This window comes from Gossypium hirsutum, chromosome A05 (assembly GCF_007990345.1).
Source record: "Gossypium hirsutum isolate 1008001.06 chromosome A05, Gossypium_hirsutum_v2.1, whole genome shotgun sequence".
Taxonomy (NCBI): Eukaryota; Viridiplantae; Streptophyta; class Magnoliopsida; order Malvales; family Malvaceae; genus Gossypium; species Gossypium hirsutum.
Window position 1 is genome coordinate 103,733,886 of NC_053428.1, and position 16,396 is coordinate 103,750,281.

The 16,396-nt window shown below is 37.7% G+C and overlaps 1 protein-coding gene across 1 annotated transcript; it reads left to right on the forward strand.

Annotated features, from left to right (window-relative positions):
- The first annotated feature begins 5,337 nt into the window (after nucleotides 1-5,337).
- Nucleotides 5,338-7,095, forward strand: LOC107941131 (uncharacterized). The gene is made up of 2 exons (XM_016874668.1): nucleotides 5,338-6,432; nucleotides 6,595-7,095. Exons 1-2 carry the CDS (start codon nucleotides 5,338-5,340, stop codon nucleotides 7,093-7,095), a joined length of 1,596 nt encoding a protein of 531 aa, XP_016730157.1.
- The last annotated feature ends 9,301 nt before the right edge of the window (nucleotides 7,096-16,396 follow it).

Genomic DNA, 16,396 nt, shown 5'->3' on the forward strand with positions numbered 1-16,396 from the left:
GTTGGGGGGGGAACCCGTGTGTTTTGGACTTATGGGCTATTTGCGTGATCGGTCCCTCCAAGTTTCAGCGCGATTTAAATGCGCCCGTCGCTTCATTTTTTTACCCAAATTTTCCTTTTAATTTTATTCAGATTTTGATTTAGTCCTTTTTAAATACTTCTATCTATTTTTTATTCGAATTTGGAACTTAAATTTTCATTTTTATTTGTAATTTTCCTCTTTTTTCCTGTAAATCTGGACTTTTTATTTATTTATTCATCTTAAACTGTTTTTATTTATCTTAAATTCCATATATTATATTGTTTTAAATTGCTTTAGATATATTATTTCATGCACTATACACTTTAAATTGTTTTATCAATTGTTTATTTTAAATCTGTTATATGTATTATCCATTCTAAATTGTTTTATTATGTATTTTAAATTTTTTTTTGTATATTATTACTTCCAAATTCTTATATGTGTTATATGTTTTAATATATACCCTTTCTAAATGTTTTATATATTACTTATTTTAGATTTATTACTACATAATATTCATTTTAAACTTATTTCTATTATTTATCTTAAATTATCTTACATATCATTTATTTTAAACTTTTTACACAGGTCATTTTGAATTATTATATACATGTTCATCACTTCACATTGCTTTTTATTAGTTTATTTTAAAATCCTTTTTTATATATTATTTTTGAATTACTTATTATTTTAAGTTTATACAATGTTTATTCTTAAACTTCTTTTTGTATGGATCATTTATTTTCAAATTATCATATGTTTTTATCTTAAACTCTTTATACGTTATTTTATATATATATATAGGTTAAGTTGTTTTTTTTTAATATACTATGCATATTATTTGTTTTAAATTTATTTTTATGTATTATTTATTTTAGACTTTTCATTAATGATTTTAAATTATTTTTTATCATTTACTTTAAGTTGCTTTTCTAGTATTTATTTTAAACTCTTTACATATATATTTTATATTTAAGATTATTTTATTATTTGATTTAATTTGTTTTATACTATTACTTCATTTCTATATTTATTAAGCTTAATGTTAAATAATGTATGTTGTGAAATTATTGCTATTGCATGTATGTTAATTTGCCTACTCGTATTCATATTATTGCCATGAGCTTGTAGAATATTTTATGCATGAATCATTGTTCCTTGTCGCACTATACTTCATTTCATATCATTGCCTCAAATTAGACCCCAATACATTTATCCAACAAATCGCTTTATTCTAACCTAAATAACTAATACACGTCGTTTAAATATTGTATTCGCTACTATTCAAAAACAAAATTTTCCAAATAAGGCAATGTTTTGCATTTTGGAACATCGAGGAATTGTGCCCTAACTTACGAGGTTTCGATTTTCTCGTTGTTTCTAAATAGTCAAATATCCTTTTCAAGTTTTAAAACAAATGAAATTATTATTTAAATTAAAAGACGACCTTGCGCTCGGGAATTCATGGTATTGTGTCCTAACTTACGGGTGTGATACTCCGATATCTCGGGATAAGAAAATCTTTAAACAATCGTTTTGAGCTAATTCAAGAATTTTAAAATCGATGTTAATAAAAAAGGATCGTATTTCAAATCCATTCCCGATTTTTAATTTTTGACATTAAGACACTAACTAATCAATTCGGTACCAATTTTTGGGCGTGTCGAGGGTGCTAATCCTTCCTCACACGTAACCGACTCCCGAACTTGTTCTCTTGAATTTCATGGACCAAAATGACGTTTTAGTAAACTAAAATTATTTTATTAAAACAAAGGTGATCCGATCACACCAAATAAAGATCGGTGGCGACTTCTGTTTTGATTTTCGCCTTTAAACAAAGTCGATTCCCGTTTTCAAAAAATGGTTTCGACTGCTTGGCAACTCCACTAGGGACTTTGAGAGTCAAGCCTTAAATTTATTAATTTTTGTCTTTCGTCAAAAATTGAAAATCAGTTTTAGATTTACTACATTACATGTTGTCTGTTATTTTCATGATTTTCTTCATAATATGATTGCTTTAAGTGGTTTAATTCTTTGATGTATCTTTGCATATCGCATCGCATTATTGGTCAATTTTACCCTCTTAAGTTGAAGTGAGAAACTACTCCTTTGTGAGGTCTTCACCTCCATATAGGATCGTGGATCGCTTTCGAGATACATCCGTACCTGCGTATTCTTGAGGTTTTCATCTCCGTATAGCCGTAGGGAAATGTATTCCCCTGAATCGAACTCGGTCCGTATGAGCCTATAATGGGCGAGGATCGAGGAATCTGCTGGTTCAGGTACCTTTACTTTAGAATCAAACTACATGTAATGAGCCCTAAGAGCCTACCCTAGGTAGAACTACACCGAACCCTAGTGGTTACCCGATTAGGTGCTTAATTATTCCTTATTTGTTTTGAATTCTATTCTTTGTATATAATACTGACTTGTTGTGTTTTGTTGTTTTCGCATGGCATCTCATCATAAAAGGGTGTTGATTCACGTTCGGTTACTAGATAGGAGAGTTTAGCATGGAAAAAGGATTTCTTGATAGAGTGGAGGATAATGCGGCCGTCCGAGTGTGGTCCGAGAAAACGCAACAAGAGAAAGAAGATAGTTTAACTGAGGGATATGAATCGGAGTTGTGGGTTTCACTCGCATCAGTGTGACTCAGAACGACCTGCAAGAATTAAGGGATATATGGAATAGTTGGAATAGTGAGGTCAAGCAACTCTTTTACTGTAACTATGGGGACCTACCCTATTTGCTCGATGTAAAGGTGGACAAGTACTTGTTTCGGGCTCTCGCACAGTTTTGGAACCCCACTTACAGTTACTTCACCTTCGGAGGAGTCGATTTAGTACCTATTGTGGAGGAATACATGGCGTTACTTATTTGCCTGAAGATTCAGGCCGATAGGGCCTATTCAAGACCTGTCAATGTCCCTCCCTTTTTGAAGAAATTGATAAATATCACGGGGATGAGCGAGCAATGGGTTGCAGCCCGCATCAAGCAAAAAGGGGATAATAAGTGTATTCCTTGGAGGAATTTGAAAGATTTGATCCTTGCACACCCGGATTCGAAGAAAAGGGTTAACATTTTTGCCTTAAGCCTCTACGATTTGATCATCTTTCCTAAGGCACTCGGACACATAGATGAAGCCGTTTCAGATTTATTCGATCGACTTGATAAAGGTACCACACCCGTCCCGACAATCCTCGCAAAAACTTTCAGATCCTTGAATGCATGTCGGAAAGCGGGCGAGGGAAGATTTATTGGTTGTGCACAGCTTCTTCTAGCTTGGTTCCATAGCCATTTTTGGAAGGTAGAAAAGGTTTCCTATCGGGTCTTCTCTAAGGATTATTCCCCATTAAGAGAATTAGTGGCTACATCGAGGCGAGACGACATCTCTGAAGAGAAATGGATAACTATTCTCTAAAATTTGCGGACCGAAGACGTTGAATGGAGGGCTCCATGGTTGATCCCTGACGAGATCTTATATAGGTGCGGTGATTTTGACTGGGTCCCTCTGGCGGGAATATGGGGAGCCGTTGGATACTCTCCACTGATGGTGTTAAGGTAATATCGATTAAGGTAATTTATACCGGTGACACAAGGGTTGGCACAATGTGAGTTCCTCTATAAAGACAATAATTATAAGAGGAGGGTTCGCAAGATATCATATGCTTGAAACCAAACTCAGAGAATGAAAGGATTCACCACAGGCCCGATGACGACCCCCGAGTATGAATGGTGGTGGGGTAGAAGAGTCAACGACAACATCCCAAGACCAAATTAAGAGAACACTCAACCGATAGAGGAGCATTTACCGGTTATCTCATCCGAGTTAAAGATCATTAAATAAGACTTTGAGAAAAGGAACTTAGAGTTGGGGAAGAAGATAGAGCAGCTAGAAGAAGAGAAAATGAAGTTGGGATTAAACGTCGATATCCACAACCTAGAGGCCTAGAAATTGAGGAAGGGAAAGAACAAGGCTGAGGAAGATTTGGATAGTCTGAAAATCGATTACAATAAGTTGCGTATGTCGATAAGAACTGCCGGTTTAGGTAAAACGTCGGAGCAATGGTGTCAAGAGATCAAAGAGGAAAAGACTAGAGCCGACCATTGGGAGAAAAGGTTTCAAGATACCCGAGTATGAGAGGACACTCTGAAGAAGAGTTTGTTAGAAACCCAAAACGAAAAGGAAAAGTTACGAGCTCGGGTGGCTGAATTGGAAAGATCACTTCATCAACATTGTAGCCGTAATTCGATAATTGAGCTGAAGGCTAGTTTGAGCAGGATCGAAGAGTTGAAAAGGGAAGTAGAAGAACTCAAGACTACACTACGAGATAGCAAAATTCGAGTGGAACTTCTTGAGGCAAACAACAACCATTACAGGGAACAGCTTCACCACTCTCAGAACTAGATTAGAGATAGAGACTATGTCATGGGCGAAGCTGTAGCTCAGGTTCGGGAGGTAGCCGATTACTTGCAAACCTTGGCAGTTCAGGCTGATGTATTGAGCTTAAAGTACTAGTTGGAATCAGAGCGAGGCTGAAACTTAGCTTGGCTTCTTAGGAATGTTAAGGTTTTAGGCATTAGGGCAAAGTCGTATATGTAATCATCCATTCTATGTAAAGAAATTTTTCTTCTAGTGAAGTTCTTCTAATGAAATTGAATTAGAGTCAACGCCTCTTTTTGCATTCATTCATTTGCATTACATTTCATCATATGCATTAAATTTCACGAAAAGACCCTGATTAAGCAAAATTATTTCAGTTAATTTGGAAACCAACAAGAATCAACCAACCGAACACAGCTACTATACCCGTCATAAAACCAAAACAATGGATCAGATATTGGAAAGGATAGAACACATGCAAAGGGAAATGCAAGAGCAGTTACAAGCACAGATGCAAGAGCAACTAGCTAAAATACAACACGATATGAAGGAAAAAATGGAAGAATCCCAAAATAATCTGATAGGCCAGTTGGCGCAGTTGCTGGCTAGAGAACGCGAAAAGGGGAAGAGCACTATGGGGAACGATAATGAAGACCCTATCTATCCTCCAGGATTTGCTCCGGTAAACACTCAACCACAACCGGAGGTACACCCACAAACGGTACCCCTCACTATCAGGCCCCAACAATACCAGACCAATGCCTCAACACCAATGAATATTCTTATAGGTTCCGGCTCTAATCCCGGGGATAATCCAGCTAATCCATTTGTCTCGGACCTCGATGACATGGCAGAAATGGAGAAAAAGAAAAGTAAACCTGGCGAAACAACTCGATGATCGGTGTAAATGGCTTGAAGAAAAGTTCAAAGCGATGGAGACTGTTGATTACCACGGCGGGATCAATGCTAAGGACTTAAGCTTGGTCCCAAATCTGGTGCTCCCACCAAAATTTAAAACCCCGGAGTTTGAAAAGTATAATAGGACGAGCTGCCCCGAAACTCATGTTACGATGTTTTGTCGAAAGATGATAGGGTATGTTAACAATGATCAGCTGTTGATCCACTATTTCCAAGACAGTCTAATCGGATCTGCGGCCAAGTGGTATAACCAGCTCAGCCATGCCCAAATTGGTTCATGGAAGGACTTGGCTCAAACTTTCATGAAACAATACGGTCACGTAACAGACATAGCACCTGACAGAATTACTCTACAAAACATGGAAAAGAAGCCAAATGAGAGCTTCAGACAGTATGCCCAACGATGGAGGGAGATGGCAATGCAGGTCCAACCACCCCTCCTAGGGAAGGAAACGACCATGCTCTTTATCAACACTCTAAAGGCCCCATTTATTAACCACATGTTAGGGAGCACTGCTAAAAGCTTCTCAGACATAGTAATGTCCGGGGAGATGATAGAAAACGCGGTAAGATGTGGGAAAATTGAAGCGGGGGAAAGTGCCAAAAGATCAGCTCTAAGAAGGAAAGAAAACGAGATGAACAATGCGAGTATATACAATAAGGGTTATTCCAAGCCAGTCACAGTGAGCCAGCCGAGGGCAGTGACTGCTAGCCATCAGGGCTCCGCAAGACAAGATTCCAACCCAAGACCTAACACGGAAAGAGTCCAGTTCACGCCAATCATAATGATGTATAGGGAGCTTTACCAGAATCTATTCGATGCGCATGTGGTGTCTCTATTTTACCTGAAACCCATACAACCTCTATTCCCTAAGTGGTATGACGCAAACGCTCAATGCGAATACCATACAGGAATTGCGAGGCACACAATTGTAAACTGCATGGCCTTCAAAAAATTAATCGAAAGGTTCATAAAGATGGGCATTGTAAAGTTCGATGATCCCATAGGACCTAATATGGTGGGAAATTCGTTGCCCAGATATTCAGACAATGGGGTAAACGCGATAGTCGAAAATGGAAGGAGGAGAACTAAGATGGACGTATCAGAGGTAAAGACTCCGTTGAGATGGGTTTGGAAGAAAATAGTGGAAAAAGGCTTACTTATACAAGATTTAAGGGAGAAGCCTGAATGAGCAAAGTACTACTGTGAATTCCACGAGGAGGAAGGGCATGAGATCCAAAAGTGTAATGAATTTAGGGCCCTGGTACAGAGATTGATAGAAAATAAAGAGATTGAATTCTTTGAGTATACTGAGGTCCCGAAGGGAGAAGATGTGTACACGTCAGAGCAAGGGCCAACCAACAAAGTCCATGAGGTCAGTCACCCGGTTGTAATTATATCCCGACCAAGAGCCAATGAAGTCGGAGTACCAATTGCGCCAAATGTCATAATCCAGAAGTCCGTCGCTTTCCCTTATAAAGATAGTAAGAGGGTTCCTTGGAATTACGACTGTAACGTAACGATCCCGGAAGGGGAGAACCCAACTGGCACTTCGGAGAAAGGTCAAGATGAGGGTTTCTATACATGCAGTGAAAGGCGTTATACCCCGAACACAAAAGCAGAACCAGTTAAAGGAAAATCCGTGGTCGTTAAACAAGAAAAGGAAAAGACAACCAGACCTGAATCACCTATCAATGAGCCTATAACTGAAAATGAGGCTAAGGAATTCTTAAAATTCCTGAAGCACAGCGAGTATAGCATTGTAGAATAATTGCACAAACAACCAGCTCGCATATCGGTACTAGCCTTGCTCTTGAGTTCAGAAACTCACCGAAGTGCATTGATGAAGGTTTTGAATGAAACATATGTTGCAGATGATATCTCTGTCAACAAGCTCGATCGTCTGGTCAATAACATCAGCGCGAATAATTTTATTTTCTTTAATGATGATGAAATACCAATGGGAGGCATAGGATCTACAAAGGCCCTACACATTACCACTCGCTGCAAGGGATATACATTGCCAGGGGTATTGATTGATAATGGATCAGCGTTGAATGTCATGCCCTTGTCCACGTTAAATAGGTTGCCAGTGGATAACTCTTACATGAAGACATGTCAAAACGTCGTGAGAGCATTCGACGGTACGGAAAGAAAAGTGATGGGAAGAATTGAGATACCTCTCTTGATTGGCCCAAATAAATACGAAGAGAACATTTTGGTAATGGACATCAAGCCATCATACAATTGCCTGTTGGGGAGGCCATGGATCCACTCAGCGGGAGTAGTACCGTCGTCATTAAACCAAAAATTGAAGTTGGAGCCTGAGGGTAGATTGGTAACGATAAAGCGGAAGAAGATATCATTGCATCTGTTACTAGTGACGCACCGTACATAGGTGCGGACGATGAGGCAATAGAATGTTCCTTTCGATCGCTAGAATTCGTCAATGCCACATTCATTGTCGAAGGAAACAAGATCCCAATACCCAAAATATCTAAAACTACGATGATGGGCCTGCGATTGAAGGTCAGCAAAGGAGCCTTACCAGGAAGAGGACTTGGAAGGTGCCTCCAAGGAAGGAGCGAGGTACCAATGCTAAGAGAAAAACGAGACCGCTTTGGCTTAATATTTAAGCCAGACGCGAAGTAAAAGAAGAAAGAGCTAAAGGAAAGGCAAGAGATGAGAAGAGCGCGTCTGTGCGGTGAGGAGGTCAAGTGGGAACCAATGACCTTTCCTCATTTATCCCGAACGTTTGTGTCTGGAGGAACTATCCACCCAAAACAAGAGATGACATTGAAGAAAGTGGCGGAAGAAATGCTAGAAAGTTTGAGCATTAATGCCATATCTGAAGAAAGAACCGAATAAGGGAATTTATCTGGAATTCGCCCTTATATATCGGGAAGTGTTTTGAACAATTGGACCGCGGAGGAGATCCCTGTAACTTTTAGAATTAACTCAGAGTAATATTCAAAACAAGCTTATTGCTCTAAGCCTAGGGGCAATAAGAATCTTTTTATGAAATAGGCATATGTCCAAATATCGTTATTTCAATAAAAAATGCATTTTTGCATATCATCTTGAGTAAATATTCTTTTATTCTTTCTACTTCATTCATAATCATACCATACAAATCAAATATTCTTAGATTCTTTTGTTCATTGGATTTCTTTCTTCATCCATAACAGGTCTCCAGATATCAATGATATGAGCAATGTTCCTACTGACTCGGAGACTCTTTTCGAGCAAGATTTGTGTATGGAAGACACTGAGGATTTTGAAGATGACCGAAATTGTAACCTATCTCCTGATTTGTTAAGAATGGTAGAACAAGAGGAGAAACAAATCCTACCTCACAAAGAGTTGGTGGAAATTGTTAGCCTAGGAGAAGGAAAAGATGTGAAGATTGGAGCTAATATCATTGCAGAAATAAAGCAAGACCTCATCGAGTTACTCTGAGAATTCAAGGACGTCTTCGCATGGTCATATCAAGACATGCCCGGATTGAATACTAATATTGTGGTACATCGACTCCCCATAAAGGAAGAATGTAGGCTAGTTCAACAAAAATTTCAAAGGATGAGACCCGATGTTTTGTTGAAGATAAAGGAAGAGGTCAAGAAGCAATTCGATGCTGGTTTCTTACAATTGGTCAAGTACTCATAATGGGTAGCCAATATAGTCCTGGTTCCTAAGAAAGATGGGAAGGTACGAATGTGCATGGACTATCGAGATTTGAATAAAGCCAGCCCAAAGGACAATTTCCCATTACCTCACATTGATACGCTAGTGGATAACACGGCAGGTTACTCGCTTTTCTCATTCATTGACGGCTTCTCGGGGTACAACCAGATAAAGATGCATCCTGAAGACATGGAAAAAATGACATTCGTAACCATGTGGGAGACGTTTTGTTATAAGGTGATGCCATTTGGACTGAAAAACGCAGGAGCAACATATCAGAGAGCCATGGTAACTTTGTTCCATGATATGATGCACAAGGAGATCGAAGTCTACATTGACGGCATGATTGCAAAATCCAAAATAGAGAAGGAGTATGTGCAAGTCTTGAGGAAACTATTCTTGAGGTTAAGAAAGTTCCAACTAAAACTCAATCCTGCAAAGTGTACCTTCGGGGCCAGGTCAGAAAAATTGTTGGGATTTGTAGTCAGTGAGAGGGGAATTGAGATTGACCCAGATAAAGTCAATGCCATACAAGAATGACCCCTACCGCGCACTCAAAAAGAAGTTTAAGGTTTCCTAGGAAGATTAAATTACATCGCTCGGTTTATTTCACAACTAACGGAGAAATGTGACCCAATATTCCGTCTCCTTAGGAAGCATAATCCAGGTGTTTGGGATGAGGAATGCCAAAAAACTTTCGATAATATCAAACATTATTTGTCCAATGCCCCAGTACTGATGCCACCTTACCCGGATAAATTACTGATACTGTACCTGGCAGTGTTTGGAAACTCCATGGGATGTGTGCTAGGCCAACATGACGAGTCAGGAAGAAAAGAGAAAGCAATACACTATCTCAGTAAGAAATTCACCGAATGTGAGACAAGGTATTCGTCGATCGAGAAGTTGTGTTGTTCTTTGATTCGGACAACCCGAAGACTGAGACAATACATGTTGTACCACACAACTTGGCTTATCTCAAAACTAGACCATTTGAAGTACATGATGGAGTCAAATGCTTTGAACGGAAGAATGACTCGTTAGCAAATTTTGCTTTCTGAGTTTGACATAGTCTACATAAACCAAAAGGCTGTAAAAGGGAGTGTAATAGCAGATTTTCTGGCCAGTAGAGCTCTAGAAGATTATGAGCTGTTGAGTTTTGATTTCTCGAATGAGGATCTAATTTATGTCGTGACCATAGAAGAAGACTCTCAAGAAGGCCACCCCTGGAAACTGAATTTTGACGGAGCTTCCAATGCTGTGGGGAACGAAATCGGGGCAGTCTTGGTATCTCCAAATGGAGATCATTATCCTTTCACCAGTAAATTGGATTTTGATTGCACAAACAATATGGCCGAATCCGAAGCATTTATCATGGGAATTCGTGCTGTCATAGAATGTAAGATTAGAGCGCTAGAGGTATATGGGGATTCGGCATTAGTGATCTATCAGCTTAAAGGTGAATAGGAGACAAGAGACCCTAAGTTGATCAATTACCGAAGGCTGGTTCTTGAGTTATTCAAGGAGACGATATCACTTTCTGCTACCTCCCACGAGATGAAAACCAGATGGCTGATGCCTTGGCAACCTTAGCTTCTATGATCAAATTGAATAAACAAGAGGATATGAAGCCTATCCAAATGAGTATTTATGAGGCTCCGACTCATTGCTGCAACATCGAAGAAAAAGAAAAGAAAGATGATCATCCTTGGTATCAGGATATTTTACGATATGTGAAAAGCCGTGAATACCCAGACCAAGCGACTGAGAATGATAAAAGGACATTAAGAAGACTGGCTAGTGACTATGTCTTAGATGGAGAGATCCTATACAAAAGAAAGAAGGATCAAGTACTCTTGAGATGTGTAGACGCTGTCGAGGCTAAACAAATCCTGGAAGAGGTTCATCAGGGTGTCTGCGGAACACATGCTAATGGTTTCACCATGGCCATACAGATCATGAGATTCGGATATTATTGGTCCACTATGGAAGGAGATTGCATCAACTATGCCAAGAAGTGCCATAAATGCCAAATCTATGGAGATAAAATTCATGTACCTCCTTCACCCCTTCATGTCATGACTTTTCCATGGCCTTTCTCCATGTGGGGCATGGATGTCATTGGGCCGATCTCACCGAAGGCATCTAATGGACATCGATTTATCTTTTTCGTCATAGATTATTTCACCAAATGGGTAGAGGCCACCTCCTACGCTAACGTCACAAAGTCAGCAGTCAGTAAGTTCTTAAAGAAAGAAATCATTTGTCGATATGGGATGCCTGAGAGGATCATATCAGACAATGCACTGAACTTGAACAATAGCACAATAGCAGAGGTCTGTAGCCAATTCAAGATCAAACACCACAATTCGTTACCATATCGCCCAAAGATAAATGGTGCAGTGGAAGCAGCCAATAAGAACATCAAAAAGATCATAGGAAAAATGACTGAGACCTATAAAAATTGGCACGAGAAATTACCATTTGCCCTTTATGCCTACCGGATGTCAGTCAGAACCTTTACCGGGGCAACACCTTTTTCTTTAGTTTATGGAATGGAGGCGGTTCTGCCTATTGAGGTCGAGATTCCCTCTCTACGCGTGCTGTCAGAACCAAAATTAGATAAAGCAGAATGGATCCAGTCTCGATACGACCAGTTGAACTTGATTGAAGAAAAGAGGCTAAAGGCCATTCGCCATGGTCAAATGTATCAAAAGAGAATGATGCGGGCTTATAATAAGAAGGTTCGCCCTAGAGAATTCCATGAAGGAGACCTCGTATTGAAAAAGATCCTCCCCATACAAAAGGACTTCAGAGGGAAATAGATGCCAAATTGGGAAGGAACTTATATGGTAAATAAGGCTTTTTCTGGAGGAGCTCTGATTTTGACCGAGATGGATGGTAAAAGTCTACTTAATCCCGTGAATTCAGATTCGGTCAAGACGTATTTTACCTAAAAAAAACGAAGAGGCCAAGGCGAAAACCTTTAAAAGAGCGCTTTGAGACCAAAGGGGTTTTGAATTGAAAACCCAGAAATGGGTAATTCAAATCGAAGATGGGGCATGCAGTAATATTGTCCTCTCTGAACTAACAATAAGGAATGATGCTACATTTTGAGGCATCAACAAAGTACTCTTAGTCTCCCAAACACATACCAAGTTCAAAGGGTCCTCGAGAGGATTTGCACAACGAAACTCATACTACAATATCTGGGGCACCTATTCTTATCTCATTCATTTTGTAAAAATGTGTTATCTTGATTAATTTATTAGTTCTTATTTTGTATCTTAGCAAATTTGCTATTTGGATTACCCTATTCATTCTGAGTTTTGCTCTCAATAATATTTCATTTTGTCTACCGCAATAATCTTTTTCAAGCGTTTTCCGTTAAAATGATGATTAATGGACTAATAATATTCAAAAAAAAGTTCTGCGCATTACTCCGAAATGCTCCTAAATGATACAAGGACCTGAAACGGGACTAACTAGTTTGAATTATCCAAATTCAAGGATTGGAAACCTGAGGGAAAGAATAGCCTAAATTGTAATTATTCTTCGATTTTTTTGCCAAAGATACCAGTCGAAGAAAAAGGTAAAGTAATACGGCAATGATAAAACCTCGATGAACAACGAGTGATATCAAATCAAGCATTTAAAAATGACATTTTCGCATTCATGAAAATATCATTCATACACATCTAGCTAAGAGCATCTGATTCATTCTGATCATGACATCTTAATCATTTGGCATAAATAGGCATATGGAATCGATTCTACAGATCATTTTCCAAGAGGATGGTGTAGCAACATCAGTGAATTTGCAGATCTTGTCTCCCTGAAGTTGCAGTGGAACAGATCGAAGACTGCAAATCTTGTCTTCCTGAAGTTGCAGTGAAGCAGATTTAAGCCACCACCCTATCTCCCTAAGTTGTAGTGGAGCAGGCTAAATATTGTAGATCTTGTCTCCCTGAGGTTGCAATGGAGCATATCGAAGATAGCAAATCTTATCTCTCTGAAGTTGCAGTAGAGCAGATTAAGGCTAAATCCTATACATCTGAAGATGCAGTGGGTCGGATCAAATCTACCATGGCAAATCTTATCTCTCTGAAATTGCAGTAGAGTAGATTAAAGCCATTAGCATTATCTCCCTGAAGATACAGTGGAGTGGTTTGAAATTACCAAGTCTTATTTCCCTGAAGTTGCAGTGGAATAGACTAAAGATAACAAATCTTATCTCTCTGAAGTTGCAGTAGAGCAGATTAAAGCTATAAATCCCATACCTCTGAAGTTGCAGTAGGTCGGATCAAGTTACCATGGCAAATCTTATCTCCTTGAAGTTGCAGTGGAGTAGATTGAAGTCGCAAACCTCATCTCCCTGAAGATGCAGTGGAACAGGTTGAAATTATCAAATCTTAGCCCTTTGAAGTTCTAGCGGAGTAGATCGAAGCTACAAGTCTCTTCTTCCTGAAATTACATTGAAGCAAATCATAGCGCCAGTCCCTATACCCCTGAAGATGCAGTGGGATGGAACAAGGCTTTTAGAATAAAAGAAGCATCAAGAAGCCAAGGTTCAGTGAGACTAGGCAAAATTGGCTCCTTTAAGGTCTTTGTTCCATTCTCGTTACACGACAATGAGCAAAAAGGGGCAGCTGTAGTAGCCAATTTTGGCCTAAAAGAACCCAAACCAAATAAACAAGAAAACAGTCCAACACATGGCCCAAAATTAAGACAACCTACCCAAACCTAATTTACATCAAACCCTAGCCCAAATAATAACCCACTTGCTTAAGATTTTCAGCAGCAAACCCTTCCCCAAGATGCAGCCGCCGCATGCTTTCAGCCACCGCCGCTCGTGGCGCCAACCACCGACCTTCCACACGTCACGTCACCTGCAAAGAGAGATCCACACGTAAAGTAATAGGAAACAACAAAGAAAACGACAAGAAATGGCAGAAAACAAAACAAATATGGACAAAAACGGATCTTATATCCGGTTATAAAGCTTCGAACTTTAGCCTTGTATTGTTTTTTACGCGCATTAAGCAATAAAAACAGCGAAAGAACCAAAAAGGTTGATTTTTTTTATCTCTATTTTCGTTTTAAATTCTGAGTTCATTTACTCTGTTTTCTTTTTTTTTAATTATTTTTATATGAAAATAGACAAAAGTAAAAAAGGAGGAAAGGGAACTTACCGATCTACTCCGTGGTTGCGCCATCAAGACCTCCTCCTCTGTTGCCGGATTCGAGCCCAAAAGGGGAAGAGGGGTCTTCTCTTCTCGATCCTTTCGGGGCTAAAAAGGGGAGGTCTTCGTGCGCGTTTAAATAGGGGCTAAAGAGCCCATTGTCACACCTCCGACCACCGCTTATGGCGGCCAGTGCGGAGGTGAATCGCTACCTCGGTGACTGGAGGAAAAGGAGAAGGGAGAGAGAGCAAGAAGGCTCTCTGCCTTTTTTTTTAAAGAAAATAAAGTTAAAAAAAAGTAAATAAAAAATTTTGGCTTTAATAGCCATGCAAAACACTACCGTTTTGCACACACACACATACCCTCCCCACGCCCCAAAACGGCGCCGTTTAGGGGGGAACCCGTGTGTTTTGGACCTATGGGCTATTTGCGCGATCGGTCCCTCCAGGTTTCAGCGCGATTTAAATGCACCCGTCGCTTCATTTTTTTACCCGAATTTTCCCTTTAATTTTATTTAGATTTTGATTTAGTCCTTTTAAATGCTTGCATCTATTTTTTATTCGAATTTGGACCCTAAATTTTCGTTTTTATTTGTAATTTTCCTTTTTTTTCCTATAAATCTGGACTTTTTATTTATTTATTCCTGTTAAACTGTTTTTATTTATCTTAAATTTCGTATATTATATTGTTTTAAATTGCTTTAGATATATTATTTCATGCACTGTACACTTTAAATTGTTTTATCCATTGTTTATTTTAAATCTATTATATGTATTATCCATTTTAAATTGTTTTATTATGTATTTTAAATTTTTTTTTGTATGTTATTACTTCCAAATTCTTATATGTGTTATCTGTTTTTATATATACCCTTTCTAAATGTTTTGTATATTACTTATTTTAGATTTATTACTACATAATATTCATTTTAAACTTATTTCTATTATTTATCTTAAATTATCTTACATATCATTTATTTTAAACTTTTTACACAGATCATTTTGAATTATTATATACATGTTCATCACTTCACATTGTTATTTATTAGTTTATTTTAAAATCCTTTTTATATATTATTTTTGAACAGCTTATTATTTTAATTTTATACAATGTTTATTCTTAAACTTCCTTTTGTATAGATCATTTATTTTCAAATTACCATATGTTTTTATCTTAAACTCTTTATACATTATTATATATATATATTTAGGTTAAGTTGTTTTTTTTTTAATATACTATGCATATTATTTGTTTTAAATTTATTTTTATGTATTATTTATTTTAGAATTTTCATTAATGATTTTAAATTATTTTTTATCATTTACTTTAAGTTGCTTTTCTAGTATTTATTTTAAACCCTTTACATATATATTTTATATTTAAGATTATTTTATTATTTGATTTAATTTGTTTTGTACTATTACTTCATTTCTATATTTATTAAGCTTAATGTTAAATAATGTATGTTGTGAAATTATTGTTATTGCATGTATGTTAATTTGCTTACTCGTATTCATTTTATTGCCATGAGCTTGTAGAATACTTTATGCATGAATCATTGTTCTTTGTCGCACTATACTTCATTTCATATCATTGCCTCAAATTAGACCCCAATACATTTATCCAACAAATCGCTTTATTCTAACCTAAATAACTAATACACGTCGTTTAAATATTGTATTCGCTACTATTCAAAAACGAAATTTTCCAAATAAGGCAATGTTTTGCATTTTGGAACATCGAGGAATTGTGCCCTAACTTACGGGGTTTCGATTTTCTCGTTGTTTCTAAATAGTCAAATATCCTTTTCAAGTTTTAAAACACATGAAATTCTTATTTAAATTAAAAGACGACCTTGCGCTCGGGAATTCATGGTATTGTGTCCTAACTTACGGGATGTGATACTCCGATATCTCGGGATAAGGAAATCTTTAAGCAATTGTTTTGAGCTAATTCAAGAATTTTAAAATCGATGTTAATAAAAAAGGATCGTATTTCAAATCCATTCCCGATTTTCAATTTTCAACATTAAGACACTAACTAATCAATTCGGTACCAATTTTTGGGCGTGTCGAGGGTGTTAATCCTTCCTCACACGTAACCGACTCCCGAACTTATTCTCTTGAATTTCGTGGACCAAAATGCCATTTTAGTAAACTAAAATTGTTTTATTAAAACAAAGGTGATCCGATCACACCAAATAAA